At 71.2% G+C, this 18,522-nt stretch overlaps 3 protein-coding genes across 5 annotated transcripts; 2 read left to right on the top strand and 1 right to left on the bottom strand.

Annotated features, from left to right (window-relative positions):
* Positions 1-4,701: 4,701 nt before the first annotated feature.
* Positions 4,702-9,389, bottom strand: USHBP1 (USH1 protein network component harmonin binding protein 1). Its single transcript, XM_087769310.1, has 15 exons — positions 9,235-9,389; positions 8,735-8,922; positions 8,553-8,653; positions 8,329-8,456; positions 8,029-8,256; positions 7,823-7,933; positions 7,568-7,689; positions 7,319-7,459; positions 7,177-7,247; positions 6,679-6,814; positions 6,328-6,571; positions 5,967-6,152; positions 5,789-5,880; positions 5,572-5,694; positions 4,702-4,953 (listed from the first exon to the last, which is right to left on the bottom strand). The coding sequence occupies exons 1-15, from the start codon at positions 9,241-9,243 to the stop codon at positions 4,782-4,784; spliced, it is 2,052 nt and encodes a 683-aa protein (XP_087625436.1). The 5' UTR covers positions 9,244-9,389; the 3' UTR covers positions 4,702-4,781.
* A 1,162-nt stretch (positions 9,390-10,551) lies between these two features.
* On the top strand, positions 10,552-13,564 carry BABAM1 (BRISC and BRCA1 A complex member 1). Of its 3 annotated transcripts, none has more exons than XM_087769346.1 (9): positions 10,552-10,671; positions 11,233-11,562; positions 11,645-11,703; positions 11,828-11,948; positions 12,021-12,099; positions 12,552-12,576; positions 12,848-12,977; positions 13,082-13,168; positions 13,256-13,564. In XM_087769346.1, the coding sequence occupies exons 2-9, from the start codon at positions 11,269-11,271 to the stop codon at positions 13,454-13,456; spliced, it is 996 nt and encodes a 331-aa protein (XP_087625472.1). In that variant the 5' UTR covers positions 10,552-10,671; positions 11,233-11,268; the 3' UTR covers positions 13,457-13,564. The 3 variants fall into 3 exon arrangements, with proteins under 3 accessions (XP_087625472.1, XP_087625473.1, XP_087625474.1); XM_087769347.1 differs by lacking the exon at positions 10,552-10,671 and adding an exon at positions 10,678-10,700; XM_087769348.1 differs by lacking the exon at positions 10,552-10,671 and adding an exon at positions 10,693-10,715.
* Positions 13,565-14,478: 914 nt separating this feature from the next.
* ANKLE1 (ankyrin repeat and LEM domain containing 1) lies at positions 14,479-18,363 on the top strand. Its single transcript, XM_087769727.1, has 9 exons — positions 14,479-14,531; positions 14,617-14,725; positions 14,891-14,987; positions 15,069-16,408; positions 16,466-17,105; positions 17,201-17,363; positions 17,465-17,624; positions 17,709-17,838; positions 18,191-18,363. The coding sequence occupies exons 1-9, from the start codon at positions 14,479-14,481 to the stop codon at positions 18,361-18,363; spliced, it is 2,865 nt and encodes a 954-aa protein (XP_087625853.1).
* Positions 18,364-18,522: the final 159 nt, after the last annotated feature.

The following is an 18,522-nucleotide window of genomic DNA, read 5'->3' on the forward strand; positions in this document are numbered from 1 at the left end:
TAATTACTGCAAACAGCACGAGGCCGCGGCTCCCCGTCTCGTGCGGGGCACGAGGGCCGGGGCCGTGCCGCAGGGTGCTCCTGTGGCACTCGGGATCCCCCGGGTACCACCGATTCCACACAGCCCCTGGGACGGGGCAAAGGGCTGGATGTGGCCGGGGCCGGGGCCGGGCTGCCTGCGGCCCCGTAAAATCCCTTTGTAATGTGGTTAATCAAGTCAGACCCGTAAGAGCTCGTCCGCCGGCCCTGCAATGAAGGGCTGGGGTGCCGGCTGTGGGTGCGCAGCGCCCGCCTGCTGCCGCCCTGTTAATCATTAATGAAGAAATAAACTGTGCGGAAAGGTGCTTGACCCAGGAGCAGCCCCGCGATACGGCCCTGCCTTCGCCTTTCACCCGGGGGCCAAACTCTCCTCCTGGCCATGCCGCGGCGGCCCCGGTGTCTCCTGGCAGCATGCCTTTCACCTTGACTTCGGGGGCAAAGTCTGGCGGGCAGGGTGCAGAGCCGGGGCGCGGGCGGGCCGGGTGCCCCCCACGCACCCGTGTCCCCCCTGGCGTGCCTGTCCCCGTGGGGGACCCCGTGCTGCGGTCCCAGCTCGGGCCGGGCGAGGGTGCCGATGCCGAGCAGAGTGGCCGGCGATGCCCACGCTGCAGGGACGGGCTTGGACCGAGCGCTGCTGGGACCTTCGCAGCGCCTCGTGCCACCGTTCTTGGCGTTCCCAACCCACGCACCGCGGCCGGCGTCTCCATTGGGGTTAAGGGAAAGGTGAAGCAGAGTGGGTTGGATATAAAAAACCCCAGCAAAGCACCGAGCCCGGAGCCGGGGTGCGGCAGAGGTGGATGGATTACAGCTCTGGCCATAAATAAAACCTCCATTTCCTCCTGTCTGGAGGGATCTCTGCTCACCGGGTACCTGCTATCACGGCCATGCCGAGGTGCCCGGCAAGGGCTGTGCACGGGGCCGATGCCGCGGTCGGGCAGCAACGCCCGGCAGAGCCGGGCTCGGGGGGGTCCCAGTGCAGGCAGGGGGGTCACCCCCACCTGCAGCCGGCCCCGTTTCTCCTTTCTCTTCTGTCAGGCTGTGATTTATGGCCCTTTCCCTGCCGCTCCCCCGCCTCCTCGCCCCCTGCAAAAAATAATAATCCAGGAACAAAGGAGGAAATTGGATCTTCTCCCCCGCGCGGTTCCCGGCCCCGCGGTGGGAGCCGGGTTTGTTTTGACGTCGATGTCCAGTTGGCGAAGGCGTTTGATCTCCGGAGGAATTCCTCCTTCCTCGCGCTGCTCCGCTGACTCCGCTGCACAAAAGGGCCCCCGGGAGCCGGGAGCTGCCAGCGCATTTCGTGCCGCCCCGACGCCCCCGGGAAGGGTCCGCCACGGCAGAGGCGCCCACGGGGCTCGGGGAGGTTTCCAAGGCTCGGTGTCGGACCCAGCTCCAGCATGGGGACGGCTGGCAGCGGTGTCCCCCAGCTCCCCGCAGCCTTTGGGCTGGAGGACGATTGAGCGACCCTTGCCAAAATGTGCAGATTTATGGCTGCGCCACCAGAGAGCTGGGTGCCAGCACCAACGGAGATCTGGGTGCCAGCACCGATAGAGAGTTGGGTGCCAGCAGCACCAGAGAACTGGGAGCCATCACCACTGGAGAGCTGGGTGCCGGTGCCACCAGCCCCGGCCCGGTTACCGGCATCCTGGTTAGCAGCGCTCTGGGCTGCGGGACAGCCATGCCTATTCCCAAACCCATGCGGGAGCTGCCACCCCATCCATCTGTCTGTCCGTCCCCCCCAGGCCGCAGCGTACCCCCACGGGGACCTGCACCCCGATGCGGGGCTGTGCAGGGGGGGCACAGCATGCACGGTTTAGCTCAGACAGATTTTCAGCTGTCGGGCAGGATCCGGCCCCGCTCTGCCCCAGAGCAGCTTGCAGAGCCCCCCGCAGCCCCTCTGCCGCGGGGCCGAGGGTGCTGCATTCCTGGGGCCGGACCCTGCCGGCGGGTGTGCGGGCATGTGAGTGCGTGCCGTGGGTGGCGAGGGCAAGCGTGAGCTGCTCCGGAGCCGGCATGGAGGCAAAGGGGCCCTCATGGCGGGGGGGTCCTGACCCTCCTGCAGCAGCCGCGGGAGCGCGTGACCTTGCAGGGCCGAACCACGGCCGCGCCGCGGCAGGCGAAGGACAAAGGGAGGCCAGGGACGGCTGTGCCGCGGCTCCTCATCTCCCCGGGCCGGGCTGCCCTGCACCCCTGTGCGCCACGGCTGCCCCATGGCATGGCCCTGTGCCCCACGGCTGCCCCACGGCTGCCCCAGGGCACACACGCCGGCGCAGGGAGCACCCATCATGTGCCCACGCAGCCCTGTGCACGAGGGTGCACACGCGTGTGCAGGGGACACGCAACCCCGTGCATGGGGGTGCACACAGGCTCTCGCTCCCCCACGTGCCCCCCCCGGCCACCCCATGGAGCAGCAGTTTCGCCCCCCGATGCCGTGGTTTTGCCCCCAGCCCTGCAGAGCGGCGGAGGGGGACCTGACCCCCGTCACCCCCAGCCCCCCCTTGCCCCCACCTCCTGCCCCCCACCAGAGAGGGCAGCTCCCTGCCCTGCATTCCCGGGATATCAGAGCCTGCCGAGGCCCCCACCCCGGCTGGACGCTCCCTCCCCGGGGGGGCATGAATCACGCACCCGCCGCCCTGCCGCCCTCCCTGCTGCCCTCGCTCCCGGCTTCGCCCCGGCACAGCCAGGCACTCACCGGGGTGGTGTTTCGCAGCCCCCCGGGACCCACTCTCCCAGGGAATGGGGTGCAGTCCCACACTGCCCAAGGGTGCTGGGGGGTTTTGCTGTGGGCCCTCGGTTTCCCAGCAGCCCACGCTGCTCTGCAGAGGGGAAACTGAGGCAGGGAGCGGGCCAGAATGGTGGCATCTTGCAAATCATGAACTGGCACGTGGAGCCCTCCCTGGGGAGCGGCAGGTTTCTGGGTGCCCGTGGGGGTGAGCAGTGGGGGGGTCCTGCCACCCTCAGCCGCTGTGCTGCACTGTGCCATGCTGCACCATGCCACGCTGTGCCATGCCATGTCGGCAGCCTGGCAGGTGGTGCGGTACCAGGGGCCCCCGGCTCCACTCCCCGAGCTCACGGCACGCTCCGTCCTTGGCATAGGCTCGGGGTGTGCTGAGGTGGGCAGCGCGGCTGGGCCTGGTGTGGCGGTGGGAATGGGGAGCTGAGGTCACCTCAGCCTGCCCCGAGCCCCCGCAGCCACCGGGCACGGTGGGGATGCTGCAGCCTGGGGCACCCCATGCCTGACGGTGCCCCTGGGGGGACCCGGTCTGGCCCCGGGGTCAGTGGGACATGGCGGGGGGGGACCCCTCCAGCCAGGGTGGGGGCGGCGGCGGGTCCCGCCTGCCCTCCCCCTCCTCCTGGCACCCAGGGTTGAAGCCGCCCCGGCCGCCCCAGCCCTTTCATGCGGCTCTCGGTGGAGCCTGACCCCGCACAAAGCCCCCAGGAACCCATTTGAATCTGAAAAGGGGTCTGAGCGCAGAGCCCTGACCTTCAACCTGCGGGTCAGCCCCTCCATGCCACCGCCACCGGCCCCCGCCGGCCCCCAGGACCCCTCCACGAGCCGGGACGGACTGAGCTGAGCCACGGGCCCTGCCGGAGCCAGGCACAGGAGTGCAGGCAGGGACAGGGGCTGGGAGCAGGCAGCACAGGCAGCCCCCCCAGCTCCGGTATCTGTGTCAGCTGCTGGTGATCCGGGTGCGGGCACTTGCCCCTCCGTGCCAGGCACATGGCAGCGCCTGCCGCACCGATCAGCGTTTCGGAGGGCTCCTGGCTGGTGGAGAGGTGGCGGGGGCAGAGGGCATGGGCAGCTCAGGGGGGTGAGCTGCATCCCTGCATCCCTGCAGCCCTACATCCCTGCATCCCTGAAGCCCTACCCTGCATTCCTGCATCCCCACAGCCCTGCATCCCCGCATCCCCGCATCCCTGCATCCCTGCAGCCCTACATCCCCACAGTCCTACATCCCCGCAGCCCCGCAGCCCTGCATCCCCGCATCCCCACATCCCTGCATCCCCACAGTCCTGCATCCCCACATCCCTGCATCCTTGCAGCCCCGCAGCCCTGCCCTGCAGCCCTGCAGCCCTCTCTCTGCCCTCTCCATCACCACAGCTCCAGATATTGATCCACTGAGCCTTGAACTCTGCTGCAAGATCTCTCCGGGGAGATGCAGGCCTCATTTTAGCCTATATATAGCTCCCTGCCTCAGTTTCCCTCCCACCCTGTGGCGTGAGCCCTCGGCTGCCCCACAGCCCTGTGCATCCTCCCACCGGAGGCCCATGCTCAGCCCAGCTCCCGCTATCCGAATGCCCCATCGTGCCGGGTTTCGGGCCGCCGGATTTAGCCCCTAGCTCCCTGCGGCAGCCCCCCGGCACAGCCCCGCTGCCGGGACCCCCCCTGCCCGGCAAGGATGCCCCCGGCGCAGGGTCACTGCTCCTCTTCCCTCCTGAATATGCATGGGGCCCCGGCCGCCACGGCCACCGCCGTCACCTTTGATCCCACGTCAGGGATAACGAAATGGCTTCATCTGCGCCAGGAGATAGCGGGGGTGGCGGGGAGGGGACGGCCTTTGTTCCCGGCCCCGCTGGGATGAGCCGAGCTGGGGGTCCGGTTGCCTGAGCCCCCCCAAAGCCCAAAAGCCCCCCAAGCCCGAACCACGGGGGGCTGGCCAAGCCACAAGCATCAGTGGTTTATTCTCCCTGGGGATACAGCGGGTGCCTCCCGGCACAGGGCGTCTTGGGGGTGACGAGGGGTCCCTAGATGCAGGTCTCGCTGCCGGCCGTCCCCTGCTCCAGGGTCTGCAGCCTGCGGGCCAGCGCCTGCACCCGCCGGGCGTGCTGCCTGCGCAGGGCACCTGCCTGCACCTCCAGCCGCCGCAGCTGGGCTGCCTGCTTCCGCCGGGTGCCGCGGTACGCCAGGGCCAGCGTGCTGCGGGTGCCACGCTCAGCGTCCTGGCCCCGGGTGTGATGCCGAGGGGACCGAGGGGACCGGGCGGGCAGGAGGGACCGTGGGTTTGGGGTGTGCAGGGAGGGACCAGGCTCCTGGGGTGTGCAGGAGGGGACTGAGCATCAGGGGTGTGCGAGATGGGACCACGCTTTTGGGGTGTGCAAGAAGGGACTGTGTATCAGGGTGCAAGATGGGACCACATTTTTGGGGTGCACAAGATGGGACCATGCTTTTGGGGTGTGCAAAAAGGGACTGCGTATCAGGGTGCAAGATGGGACCGCATTTTTGTGGTGTGCGGGAAGGGACTGTGCTTTTGGGGTGTGCAAGAAGGGACCGCAATTTTGGGGTCTGCAGGTACGGACCACGCATTGGGGGTATGCAGGGGGGGACCATGTTTTTGGGGTGTGCAAGGAGGACCACACACTGGGGATGTGCAATATGGGACCGTGGTTTTGGGGTGTGCAGGAAGGGACTGTGCATCTGGGGCATGCAGGGGGGTGTGCATCCAGGACATGCAGCAAGGCACCGTGCTTTCGGGGCGTGCGGGGGGATGTTGCACCCACCGCCCGCCCAGCGGGGAAGCGGGCGGCTCCTGCCCACCTGTGAGCGTGGAAGAAGTCTGCGGTGACGGCGACGCACTGCGCCTGCTGCGCGCGGCTGGCGGCACTGCTCTGCTCCAGGGACAGCACCAGAGCCTGCGCCCGGGCGCGCAGCTCCTCCACCCTGGGGACACCCGCATGGCAGCCAGCCCGGCACGCTGCCCAGTGCCGGCATGGCTCCCGTGGCAGGGCTGCGGCACGCCGGTGAGGTCTCTTACCGGGCCAGGGCACGGAGCAGCTCTTCCCTCATCGTCTCCAGGTCCGGAGGGTGCCGGGGAGCTGCCGCTCCCACCCGGCCCGGTTGGGCATCCTGCAGAGGTTGGCTGTGGGTCCCATCCCTGGGGAGGCCCCCGGCCCCAGGGAGGGTCCCGGTGGGGAGGTCAGAGTGAGCCTTACCTCTTCGCTGCTGCTGGAGCTGCTGGGGGGGCTGGGGGGGCAGCCGGGCCCCCCGTCCCGCTCCAGGTGCTGGAGCACCAGGCGCAGCGCAGCCTCCCGCGGCCCCTGCCCGGCCACCAGCACCTCCAGGCCCCGCTTCTCCCTCTCCGTCAGCTGCAGCCGCGTCTTCAGGTCGGCCATGGCCTCCTGGCAGGGCAGCGGCATCACCACCAGGCAGGGGAAACTGAGGCATGGCCCCAGTGCCCCCTGCTCCCTCCTGCCGTGCATCACCCCCTGCCCTTCTCCCAGCTGCTCTGCTCAAAGCCACGAAGCAGCAGAGAGGGACCCAGGGCATGGCCCCCCCGTCCCCCCAACATCTCACCTTCAGCATCGCCAAGTCCTGCAGCAGCTCCGCTTTCTCCAGCCGCCTCCAGCCGGGCAGGAGAGCCCTGGCGTCCCGCAGCGCCCGCTCAGCCCGGGCTCGGGCATCCTCGCTGCAGCGGGTGCTGGCGCGGGCGGGCGCCGGGGCGTCGTGCAGGGACGCCTCCACGGCCGCCTGCTCCACACGCAGCCGGCGAATGTGCTCGCGCAGGGCCCCCTCCTCCATCCCGTGGGGTGCCGGGGTGCTGTGGGGGCAGGGATGCAGCTGGGGTGGGCACGGGGGCACGGTGCCACCCTGGGGACAGCTCAGCCTTGGCCCAGCACCGCGTCCCCCCATCTCCCCCCCCGGTACCTCTGCAGCCTGGGGGAGCCGCCGTCCCCGCTCTCCTCCCGGCCGTCCGGCTCCGCTCGGCCCGGGAGCTGCGGCCCCTCCGCCGGCGTGGGGCTGGACCCCCAGCCGTGCCCTGGGCTCCGCTCCCCTGCGGCTCCTGGGCACGGGGCAGGCAGCGTTCAGGCGCGTCCTTGCCCAGTGCCCACAGGGGCTGTGCTGGAGACTGGGGTTCCCCAGCGTCCTTCCTGCATCCCCCTGCTATCCGTAAGCATCTGCCCAGCACCCTCCCAGCACCTTCCCTGCATCCCCTCAATACCTGCCCGCATCCTCCATGCATCCCCCCGACACCCCTCCAGTACCCCTTGCGCATCCCGCTGCATCCCTCCTACATCCCCTCTGCATCCTCCCTGTGTCCCTGCTATCCCCCAGCACCCCCTGCCCCTGCCCAGCACCCTGCCCATAACCTCCCCAGCATCCCCCAGCCACCCGCCCCCCGCAGCCCCCCAGGCTGGCGCTCACCGCCACGGGCACCATCCAGCTTCGCCCGCACCAGGTCGAGGAGGGCGGCGTAGGCCCCCGCGCAGCGCTCGCTGCAGGGAGAGGGGCTCAGCGGGGCACCGCAGGCTGTGTCCCCCCGCCCCGTCCCTGTCCCAGTCCCCACCTGCAGCGCAGGGCCAGGCGCAGGGCGGTGCTGTGGGACTCGTGCTGGCCCAGCACCATGCTGAGCCGCTCCGCATCGCTCTTGCACTCCTGCAGCGCGGCTGCCAGCTGCCGGTTCACCTCCTGCAGCTTCCCCAGGCACCTGGGCACCGCCGGCACCCGTGGTTAACCGCATGGCCGGGCCTGGCGCCGTGCCTCAGTTTCCCTGCCAGCGAGGGCTTGGCAGCCCTGGGGCTGGGGGGGGACTTACCCCTGCAGCTCTTGCACCCGCTGCTCCTGCTCCCAGCTGGCACCCTCCGAGGGTTTGGGGGAGAGGGGACTATGGGGCTGCACGCCATGGGGCTGAGCGCCATCGCCGCACTGGGGCAGGTCCTGCAGAGCGGACAGGCAGAGCCCGGCACCGGGGCAGGCAGAGCCCCGTGCCTGGGCAGGATCCCACCCGCTGAGCCCCCCGCCATGCCGCAGCCGCAGCTGCAGCCGCAGCCCGCCCCAGCCCCACACTCACCTGGGGCAGCTGGGGCTCCCTCTGCCCCGGGGGGCTGCCAAGCCCAGGGGGGTCGCTGCCGGAGCCCCCCGGCTCCTCCAGCCTGGACAGAGCATCCCGCAGGTCCTGGACCTGCACCGAGCACCGGGCTGAGCCCCGGGGGCCGCTCCGGTGGCACCACGAGGGCTGAACCAGTGCCCCCCACTTGCCCTGCCCCTGGCACCCACCTTCTGCTGCAGCCGGTCGCGCTCCCCCCGCAGCGCCCGCAGCGAGGCAGTGGCCCGGCTCAGCTCCTCGTCCCGGCGCCCCATGGCCGCCCGCAGTGCCACGTTCTTTGCCACTGCAGCCGCCACCACCGCCTCCTCCGCTGGCAGCCCCTTGCCCGCTCCCTCCTCCAGCCCCCGGTGTGTCGCCCTCCCGGCCCAGCCCGGTGTCCGGTCCAGCTCCTCCAGGCTCTGGGGATACAGGGCCGGTCAGCCGGTGCCCATCCCCTTGGTGTCTGGGCTGACCACGCCAGCGTGGCTCACCTTGACCGCCCGCGCCCACTCCTCGCTGGGCACAGGCTGCGTCGGTGCCCGCCGGTGCCGGGAGAAGACGGCGCGCTCCAGTGAACTCACAGCGTGCTGCAGGTCCGCAAAGAGGTCGGGGCCGTGGGCTGGGGAGAGGGAGCGCGGCCAGGGTCAGGTCCCTGCAGCAGGCAGCGAGCTGCCGGCACGGCACGGCACGGCACATCACGGCACGGTGCACCCACCTTCCAGACCGGTGGCGGTGTCGAGCGTGCCGTCGAGGCACCGGGGCTGCGGGCTGGCAGCAGGGAGGCTGGCAGTGCCCTCCCAGCCCTCCTCATCTTCCCTGTGGGGCGGCGAAGGCCAGAGACGGAGGGGTCCGAGCAGTGGCAACCTCCCACGCCCCGCAGCCACCGCGTGCCGGTACCTGCCCGTGTGGTGCTGCAGCTGCTCGGCTCTCCGGTGCAGCCGGGCCACCGTCGCCAGCAGCCCGGCGATGTGCTCCTCGTAGCGCAGGATGTCCTCTGTTTCCCCCGCCATGTCCTCATCATCCTCCTCATCCTCATCCTTCTCCTTGTCGTCATCCTCCTCCTCGCCCGGTGGGGGCTGCGGGGGCTGCGGGGACCAGGGGTGTCTGCCCGGCCCGGCCCCGGCTGGCACCGGGGGACCGAGGGGCTGGCACCCACCCGCATTTGCCAGATGGGGATGGATGAGTTTTGGCCACCAGCCACCGGCCGCAGCACCTCGCTCCTCTCTGGAGCCCGGGGCTGGGCAGGACCCGGTGCTGCCACACCATTGCCTACCGGAGTCTGGCACCGGGAGCAGGGACGCCCGTGGCTGGCGGTTGCCCACGGGGGGCACGAGGAGGCCCTCAGCCGTGTGGGACCAGCCCCTGGCAGCACCCATCCCATGGGACACCCCACTTGCCTTCTCCATCCCGGCCGCCTCCTGCCCGCGATGCCGCACGCCAGCCAGCGCCCGTCCCCGGGGCTCGTCCCGGTTCCACGGCCGGGGCTCCCGGCACGTCCCGGCACGTCCCGGCACGTTCCCGCCGGCTGCGGGCTGCGCCTCCGGCCCCTGCCCTGGGCCTTTCCCCGTCCTTGTTCCTGCTGAGATTTCCTCTTCCTCGGCAGCCTCCTGCGCTTAACCGTTGCGCTGCCCCGTGCCCGGGCAGGCGGCGCAGCCGTCGCGGGGGGCTCTGCCCCCCAACACCGACCCTCCCTGCTCTGCCCCACGGCACCTGGGCCCCACGCCGGACCCTCCCCGCACGCCCGGGGCTCCCTCGCACCCAGCTGGGAGGATGCACCCAGCTTTGCGTCCTGGAGCATCCCCTGGAGTTTGGGGGGGGCACCCAGAATACAGGGGGGTGCGTGAGGATTCGGGGTGCTAGGAGGTATCGCGTGGGGTGCTGGGGTGTGCAGGGCCTGGAGGGAGCCAGCCCAGGGGTGCTGTGGGCAGTGCTTGGGGTGCTGTGGGCAGCGCGTGGGTGTTTAGGTGCTGGAGGGTGGTGTATGGGGTGCAAAGGGGTGCTGCAGGGGTATTTAGGGTGTGCGGGGGGTACAAAGGGGTGCTGCAGGGGTATTTAGGGTGCAGGGGGGGCAGTGCGTGGGTGCTGGAGGGTGCTGCATGGGTGTTTGGAGTGCTGGGACAGAGCATGGGTGTTTGGGGTGCAGGGGGTAGTGCATGGGTGCAGCAGGGGGTGCATGGATATTTGGGGTGCAGGGGGTGTGCATGGATATTTGGGGTGCAGAAGGATGGTGCATGGGTGCAGCAGGAGGTGCATGGGTTTTTGGGGTGCGGTGTTTGGGGTGCAGGGGGTAGTGCATGGGTGCAGCAGGGGGTGCATGGATATTTGGGGTGCAGGGGGTGTGCATGGATATTTGGGGTGCAGAAGGATGGTGCATGGGTGCAGCAGGAGGTGCATGGGTTTTTGGGGTGCAGAGGGATGGTGCATGGGTGCAGGGGGTGTGCACGGATATTTGGGGTGCAGGGGGTGTGCATGGATATTTGGGGTGCAGAAGGATGGTGCATGGGTGCAGGGGTGTGTGCACGGATATTTGGGGTTCAGGGGGTGTGCAGGGGGTGTGTATGGATATTTGGGGTGCAGGGGGGTGTGCGTGGGTGCAGGGGGGTGTGCATGGATATTTGGGGTGCAGGGGGAGGTGCACGGGTGCAGGGGGGTGTGCACGGATATTTGGGGTGCAGGGGGAGGTGCACGGGTGCTTGGGGTGCAGTGCACGGGGATTCAGGGTGCCGCCCGCTCCCACGTGCCCGGCGGGACCCCGGGGAACTACAAATCCCAGCAGCCCCCGCGCGACGCCGCTTCCGGGCGGTACCGGGCGGGGCGCGTGCGGCCGGGAGCGGGTGAGCGCGCGCCGGGGGGTGCAGGGGGGGTGCGTGGGGCGGGGGTGCGTGAGCATCGCGGGGCCGGGGCCGGGGGGTTCAGCGGGGGGAGGCGGGCAGGGGGGGCGCGGGGGGGGGCGTGGGCAGGGGGTGCGTGGGCAGGGGGGTGCACGGAGCAGGGGGGATGTGAGCAGGGGGTGCACGGAGCAGGGCGGTGCATGGAGCACGGGGGTGCATGGGCAAGGGGGTGCACAGAGTGGGGGTGCGTGGGAAAGGGGTGCACGGGGTGGGGGGGTGCGTGGGGCGGGGGGACGTGAGCAGGGGGTGCACAGAGCGGGGAGAGGTCCAGGGGGTGCATGAGCAAGGGGTGCACAGAGCAGGGGGTGCGTGGGAAGGGGGTGCACGGGGTGTGGGGGTGCGTGGGGCAGGGGTACGCGAGCAAGGGGTGCATGGGGCAGGGGGTTTCATGGGGGGGGTGCACGGAGCAGGGGGGTGCGTGGGGCAGGAGCGAGGTGAGCAAGGGGTGCACAGAGCAGGGGGGCCCGGGGGGCGCAGGGCTGCAGCAGCGCTGGCACCCCGCAGCCACCCCACATCGGTCCCCTGCACCGCGGAGCCGCCATGGAGCGTGGCTGCGTGATGGACACGTCGGAGCCGGGCAGCGCCGCCGAGGAGGAGGAGGAGAAGGCGACGGAGCCACGGCCCAGGACCCGCTCCAACCCCGAGGGGGCTGAGGACCGGGCGCTGAGCGCCCAGGCCAGCGTGGGCAACCGCAGCGAGGGGGAGGGCGAGGCGGCCAGCGCCGACGACAGCCCGCAGGGCACGGCTGCGCCCGACGGCACCGCCTGGCCCGGCCCCGCGCCCCCCACCGAGGTGCAGGTCAAGACGCCGCGGGTGAACTGCCCCGAGAAGGTGGTGAGTGTCCGCAGGGAGTGCGGCGCAGCCCCGACGCCAGGGCGAGGGGCTGTGGCGGCTCAGCCCCGGCTGTCTCCCCCAGATCATCTGCCTGGACCTGGCCGAGGAGATGGCGCTGCCCAAACTGGAGTCCTTCAACGGGTGAGTGTTGGGGGACCTGGAACCCCCGTGGACCCCGGCTCTGCCATCCCGAGCCGGCGCGGGGACCGGTGCGGTTGGGGCCCGGGGCGATGCTGGTCCCGCTGAGCTCCGGCCCCCGCGGCAGGTCCAAGACCAACGCGCTGAACATCTCCCAGAAGATGATCGAGATGTTCGTGCGGACGAAGCACAAGATCGACAAGTGCCACGAATTCGCGCTGGTGGTGGTGAACAACGACGCCACGTGGGTGAGCGGGGCCACGGGGATGGGGACGGGGACAGGGACGGCTCCGTGCCCCCCTCACCCCGGCTCCTCTCAGCTCTCAGGGTTCACCTCGGACCCCCGCGAGGTCTGCAGCTGCCTCTACGACCTGGAGACCGTCGTCTGCAAGTCATTCAGTATCCCACCGCCTGCGGGGCTGGGACAGGGGTCCCTTGGGTGCAAACGGGGTCCCTTGGGTGCAAACGGGGTCCCTTGGGTGCAAATGGGGTCCCTCAAGCATAAGCAGGGACCCTCCGGGCCCGTTGCCTGCAGATGGCAGCAGATCCGCGGCCTTGCTGGCATCCCCGGCACAGCTGAGTCGGCTACGGCACAGAGCGGCGTCGGCGTTCGAGGCCGAAGGGTTGAACCGGGCCGCCAAATCCCCCAGGGCAGGGCTTAACGCCGGCCCCTCCAGACCCACCGAACACCCGTTTATCGGTGTTGTCTCCCCACCCTGGTCCATCCCCGGTGCCCGGTGCGATGGCCTCCCATCCCGGGTGCCCTGGTGCCAGCCTGGCCGCCATGCGGGACGTCCCCAGGGGCGGGCAGGGGTCCATGTGCCGGGACGGGTCCTTACCTGGGGCTGCAGATCTGGAAGGACTCTTCAACCTGATGTGAGTATGGCTGGGGGGCGGCGGGGGCTGCGGCGGGGGCTGCGGCGGGGGGTCGGGGCTCCCACCCCGGCTACGGATTTTCTGCTTTGCTGTAAAAACGCTGCGCGCTTTTAACCCAAGCAGCTCCCGGGGTGGGTGCTGCTTTCCCAGCCCAGAGCTGTCATTAAGTTTTAGGGAGGCAGGGACGGTCCCTGAGCCGCAGGCAGCGCTGAGCCACAGGCAGCCCTGCCCGCGGCACGGGGGTCCCTGAGCCGCCTCCGTCCCGGCGCAGCCAGCAGAAGATCGAGCTGCCGGTGACGGAGAACGTGCAGACCATCCCACCGCCGTACGTGGTCCGGACCATCCTGGTCTTCGGCCGCCCGGGCTGCCAGCCCCAGTTCTCCATGTCGGAGCACATGAAGGTGGGTGCCCCCGCGTCCCCGCCGTGGGTGAGCTCGGTGGCTCCGGGTCCATCCCAGCGCGCGGAAATGCTTCCCGGTGCCATTCCCGGCTTCTCGCCCTGCAGAAGATGCTGCAGTGCCCCTACTTCTTCTTCGACGTGGTTTACATCCACAACGGGGTGGAGGAGAAGGACGACGAGACGAGCTGGAAGGTAACTGCGGGACGGGGCGTCCCCCCACCGCCCCGGGGGCTGCGTCCCCCCCTGCCCGCGCTGCCCGTCCCTGTCTGTCCCCCCCAGGAGATGTACGCCTTCTTCAGCAGCCTGGACACCAAAGGCACCAACTACAAGTACGAGGTGTCGCTGACGGGGCCGGCTGTGGAGCTGCACAACTGCATGGCCAAGCTGCTGGCGCACCCGCTGCAGCGGCCCTTCCAGACGCACGCGGCGTACGGGCTGCTGGAGGAGGACGAGCCCCCCGAGATCGAGGCCACCGTCTGAGCCGGCGCCGGCAGCGGGGCCGGCGGCAGCGGGGGGGTCGGCGAAGGGCTGCGGCGGGCGGCCGTACGGTGTCACCTGGGACGGGGGACAAGAGAGGCGTTCTGCTGAGCGGGCGTCGTTGCTGGTGCTGCGGCTCGGGGCCGGGGGGTGTGGGGTGGCGGTGTCCCCCCGAGTCCTGGGTGCCCCCCCAGCCCTGGGCCCCCCCCCGGCCGTGGGGACGGGGGTCCTGTGCCCGGCAGGGTGGCGTGGGGGCCCCGAGGGGTGGCTGGGCGCAGCCCTGGGGCGCTCGCCGTGGGCGCTGCGGCAGAGAGGGGAGCCGCTGGTGCGGGGCACTGGGAGGCACTGGGTGGAGATGGTACAGAGCACTGGCAGCACTGGTGCAGGGCATTGGGAGCACTGGTGCAGGGCACTGGGAGGCACTGGGTGGCACAGATGTAGGGCACTGGGTGGCACAGATGTAGGGCACTGGGAGGCGCTGGTGCAGGTTACTGGGCGGCACTGGGTGGCGCTGGTGCAGGGCACTGGGCGGTGCTGGGAGGGGGGGGGAGTGGCACGGGGCGTGGTGGCCCGGCCCACATCTGGCAGGGATGGGCGTGGCTGCCCTCGGCCGGCTCTTATTGGCCGCCTCCGCCAGCCAATGAGCGGCGGGGCGGTGGTTGTGCGCGGGGGGTTCAAACGGGTGGGGCGCAGCGCGCGTGCGCGGGGCGGCATGAGCGGCGCGAGCCGTAAGGGAACCGGGGGGCGGGGGGGGGCACTGCACCGGGGGGACACGGCTTTGCACCGGGGGGCATTGCACGGGCGGGGGCTCTGCAATCCCGGCGTTGCACCGGGCGGGGGGGGGCGCGTTGCGTGTGCTGCAGCGCGGGGGGGGGGTTTAGGGGTGCCCCTGTGTGCGCTGCCCCGGGGGGGGGTGTTGCACTGGGGAGGGGGAGCCCCTGGCTCTGCACCGGGGGTGGGGGGCCGGTGCAGGCCCTGGGAGGGGGTCCACGGGGGGGGTGGGGGTGCATTGCACGGGGGGGGCCATGGCACGGGGGGGGGCCTCCCGCCTGGGGTCCCGGACCTCCAGGGGACGGCCGTGACCTTGACCTCCTGACCCCGACCTCCTGGCCGAGCTGGGGGTGCGCGGCGGGCTCGGGGTGAAGCCCTGCTCCCCGCTGCAGGTCCGCCGAGGAGCTGATGCCGCCGCCGCACGTCGCCGCGTCCCGGGGGTGCTGCAGGTGCCTCGGGCTCCTGCTGGAGAAAGGGGGGGACCCGGAGCTGCGAGGCCAGGTCAGCGGGGACGGGGATGGGGATGGCACCTCGGAGGTGCCGCCTGTGCCAGGACCCCCATCATCGGTGGGGTGGGTGAGCAGCGGGTGCCCGCCTGGCCCTGGCGCGGTCGCGTCACCCCGTGGTGGCCCCGGCAGCGGTGACAGCAGCCTCCGCTCCCCGCAGGATGGGGAACGAGCCATCGACCTGGCGCCGGAGCAGGGCAACCGTGTGCGGATCCCGCGGGCCTCGCAGCGCGCCCGGGGCTGGCCCCCCGCGGAGGGTGAGGGCCGCAGGGTGCCCCTCGGCCGGGGCAGGGGTCCCCCCGCTTCGGGCTGGGTGCTGACCCCCGTCTGTGCCCCAGAGCCAGGGGGGCCCAGGCACTCGCTCTCCTTCCTGACGGAGGACGGCACGGATGGCAGCGTCTCCTCCGTGCTCCCCGAGGCCGGGCCCCTCAGCAGCACCCGCAGGTCCCTGCTGGAGGAGCCGGAGCTGGGGGGCGGCTGCGGTTCGGGGGAGCCCCCGCTCCGGCCGCGCTGTCCCCCCGACCCCCCGTCCCTCGCCGTCCCCTGCCTCCCCCCGTGGCTCCCTGGGGGCCCAGCTCTGCCCCCGCAGCCCCTCGCCTCCAGCACGCTGCTCTCGGCCGGGGATGAGCTCGGGGAGGGACCCTGGAGCCCCAGCCCCTCTCCCCAGCGGGAGCTTGGTCCCGGTGGGTCCCTGAGCTCCCCCCAGCCCCGGTGTTGCAGCAGGGTCCCATGGGGACATGGGGCACCCCCCAGGGCTCCCCTGCTCTGCGGTGACCCGAGCAGCTGCTCCGTGGCATGCCAGAGCCCCGGGGACGGTGACACCCCGGCCGCTGTGGCTCAGCACCATCCCGGTGTCCCCCGCAGACCAGCGGTGGGGCGGGCAGGGCTGGGCATCGCGGCCCCGCTTGCCCCCGACCTGGGGACGATGGTGCTTGAGGCGAGGGCCGGCGGCTGCGACCGCAGCAGCCTTGGGGACAGCAGCGGTGCCAGCGAGTGCTTCGTCAGCGCCCTGGAGACCCTGGAGCCCAGCGAGGCCGGGGGGTGCCCGGGGGCCCGGCACCGCTGCTCCCCCCAGCCCAGGGCGGCCGGGGGGCTGGAGCCGGGAGAAGCCCCCTCCCCGACCGGAGCTGCCGCCTGGGAGCTCCCCCCCGCCGGCCCCCCAAAAGCAGAACGGGTGCAGGGTGAGGATTTCAGGGGGGGGGGCTCACGGGCAGCCCCTCGCTGCCACGATGGCTCAGAGGCGGGCAGTGCAGGGGAGCTGCTTGTGCGGCTCCAGGGGTGCAGCCTCCGGGGCTCCCCCCCCTGCAGCCCGGCCAGCCTTGCCGCCGGGGATGCCACCCCCCAGGGACCGGAGCCCCCCAGGCACCGCCACGTCACCCCCAGGACCAAGAGCCGCCTCCAGGCCGCCGCGGCACGGCTCGGCGCCTCCTCTTCCTCCTCCCTCTTCGACGAGACGCTGGAGATGCCGCGGAGGCCCCCCAGGCTCAGAGCACCCCGGGCTGTCCCCAGGGACCCTGCCACCACCTCGGGGCACTGCGTCACCCCGCGGGGCGAGGATGTGTCCAGTGGGGACGGAGAGGGGACGGGCTCTTTGGATGACACCGAGATCCTCCCTGGAGCCCCCGGCCAGCCCAGCTCCCCACTGGGGACCAGCAGCTCCCCCAGCTCCAGCCCCACGGTCCTGCTGGTCCCTGGGGGCCACGGGCACCCCCAGGGCTCCCCATCAGATGCTCAGGGCTCCCCTGGCTCCAGCCCCACGGTCCTGCTGGTCCCCGGGGACCACGGGCACCCCCAGGGCTCCCCATCAGATGCTCGGGGCTCCCCCGGCTCCAGCCCCACGGTCCTACTGGTCCCCGGGGACCATGGGCACCCCCAGGGCTCCCCATCAGATGCTCGGGGCTCCCCCCATGCCGCCGGCAGCCCCAGCCCCAGGGTGCTGGAGGGTGGTTCTGGGTGGCAGGACCCCTCGCCCTTGGGGACACACCAGCCCCCGGGGCCCCACGGGAGCTTCAGCCACCTCCTGGCCCCGCAGCTGCCAGGCAGCCCCGCGGTGCAGCCGGGGAGCCCGGCCATGCTGCTCTCGCCCACCAGCTGCGGCACCCACTGCTCCAAGGAGCATCTTGAGGACAAGGAGTGGGGACAGGCACCTGCCGAGCAGCGCAGCCCCAGCACAGAGGCCACCACCAGCCCTGAGGACACCGTGGTCCAGAACGGGCGAGTGTGCCTGGTGCTGCCACGGCCGCTCTCGGATGAAACGCTGCGCCGGCGGCTGCGGGCGCTGGGGGATGACCCGGGGCCTGTTACGGAGCTCACCAGGCGGCTGTACCTGCGGCGGCTGGAGGAGCTGGCAAGGGGACATCGGGGGAAAATGGCAGGTGAGTCCCGGGGAGCCCCCTCTGCCCGGCCAGCCGGTCCCCATGGTGCCAGCATGGGGCTGACGGTGCTCCCTGATGCCGCACGGCTGCCCCAGGGCACAGCCCCGAGCTGGCGGCCGCGCTGCGGACCGGCTCCGTCCCTGACTGCGCCCAGGATGAGCTGGCGCTGACCCGGCAGTTCGACCACCCCGACCGGAGTCGGCACTGGCGGGAAGGGCTGGTGAAGTCCAGCTTTAACTACCTCCTCCTCGACCCCAGGTAGGGCCAAGCCACTGCCCCGCATGTCCCCCGTGCCGGGGGGGTCCGAGCGGGGACCCCGGGAGGCAGCAAGCCCCAAAGCTGGGGGTTTGCACCCCCAGGACCACCCAGAACCTGCCGCTCCGCTCCCACCGCCTGAGCCCGGCTGAGTGCTTCAGGACCTTCGTCAAAGCCATCTTCTACGTGGGCAAGGGGACGCGCGCCCGGCCATACTGCCACCTCACCGAGGCGCTGAGCCAGCACCGCGCCGGGACGCAGAAGGTGGGCTGGGCTGGGGGGGCTCGGGGCCGTGGTGATGGGCACGGGGGGCTCGGGGCCATGGTGACGGTGCCCACTGTCCTGCAGGGCTGCCCCAAGGTGCGGCGCATCCTGGAGATCTGGGCGAGCGGGCAGGGTGTCATCTCCTTGCACTGCTTCCAGAACGCCATCCCGGCGGAGGCTTACACGCGGGAGGGCTGCTTCGTGGAGGCCCTGGGTGAGCGGGGCCGGAGCGGGGAGATGGTGCTGCCCTGGCCCCTGCCCCTGCCGCAGCTCCCGGCATCGGTTCTGCCGCCGCCCCGGCTCCTGCGTCCCTCTCTCCCACCCCTCGCAGGAGTCGGGGGGACGCAGGGGGGGGTGCAGCCCATCCTGGGGCACACGGGGACTTTGGGGTCCCTGGCTGCCAGTGCAGGGTCTGGGCACAATCCCTCAAACCCCCATCTTCTGTGGGAGAGCTGCCTGGGAGTGGGTGCTGGCGGGGGACACAGGGCTGCCTGCATCCCTGGGGGTTGTGGGTGCTGATGGGGAGCAGGGTGCAGGGGCTGTGGGTGCTGACCCTGTCCCTGCAGGGCTGCAGACCATCACCAACCAGAGGAAGGGCAACTGCTACGGCGTGGCGGCGAGCTGGCCGGCGGAGCGGCGCCGGCGCCTGGGCGTTCACATGCTGCACAGGGCCATGTGCATCTTCCTGGCCGAGGGCGAGCGGCAGCTCCGGCCGGCGGACATCCAGGGCGGGCGCTGAGCACCCCGGGGTGCTGGGGGACGCTGTGCTGGGGTGCTGGGGGGCACCCACTGCTGGCCGAGGAGGTGGCTGTGCTCTGGGTGCGGGTTTTATGTCGTGAACACTGGCGAGAATTTTTCTATTTTTCTATTTTTCTATTTCCCTAAAGGGTGATAAATA

Source organism: Nipponia nippon, unplaced genomic scaffold (assembly GCF_047370975.1).
Source record: "Nipponia nippon isolate SJK-2023a ecotype South Korea unplaced genomic scaffold, ASM4737097v1 scaffold_31, whole genome shotgun sequence".
In the NCBI taxonomy this organism is placed as follows: Eukaryota; Metazoa; Chordata; class Aves; order Pelecaniformes; family Threskiornithidae; genus Nipponia; species Nipponia nippon.

Coding starts and splice junctions, on each gene's coding strand:
- USHBP1 (XM_087769310.1), bottom strand. Junction 7,934..8,028: donor GCGACCGGCTGCAGCAGAAG/GTGGGTGCCAGG, acceptor TGCTCGGTGCAG/GTCCAGGACCTGCGGGATGC. Junction 5,695..5,788: donor CTGCTCCGTGCCCTGGCCCG/GTAAGAGACCTC, acceptor GGGTGTCCCCAG/GGTGGAGGAGCTGCGCGCCC.
- BABAM1 (XM_087769346.1), top strand. CDS start 11,269: ATGGAGCGTGGCTGCGTGATGGACACGTCGGAGCCGGGCAGCGCCGCC. Junction 12,577..12,847: donor GAAGGACTCTTCAACCTGAT/GTGAGTATGGCT, acceptor GTCCCGGCGCAG/CCAGCAGAAGATCGAGCTGC. Junction 13,169..13,255: donor ACGACGAGACGAGCTGGAAG/GTAACTGCGGGA, acceptor TGTCCCCCCCAG/GAGATGTACGCCTTCTTCAG.
- ANKLE1 (XM_087769727.1), top strand. CDS start 14,479: ATGGCACGGGGGGGGGCCTCCCGCCTGGGGTCCCGGACCTCCAGGGGA. Junction 17,106..17,200: donor ACATCGGGGGAAAATGGCAG/GTGAGTCCCGGG, acceptor CGGCTGCCCCAG/GGCACAGCCCCGAGCTGGCG. Junction 17,364..17,464: donor TACCTCCTCCTCGACCCCAG/GTAGGGCCAAGC, acceptor TTGCACCCCCAG/GACCACCCAGAACCTGCCGC.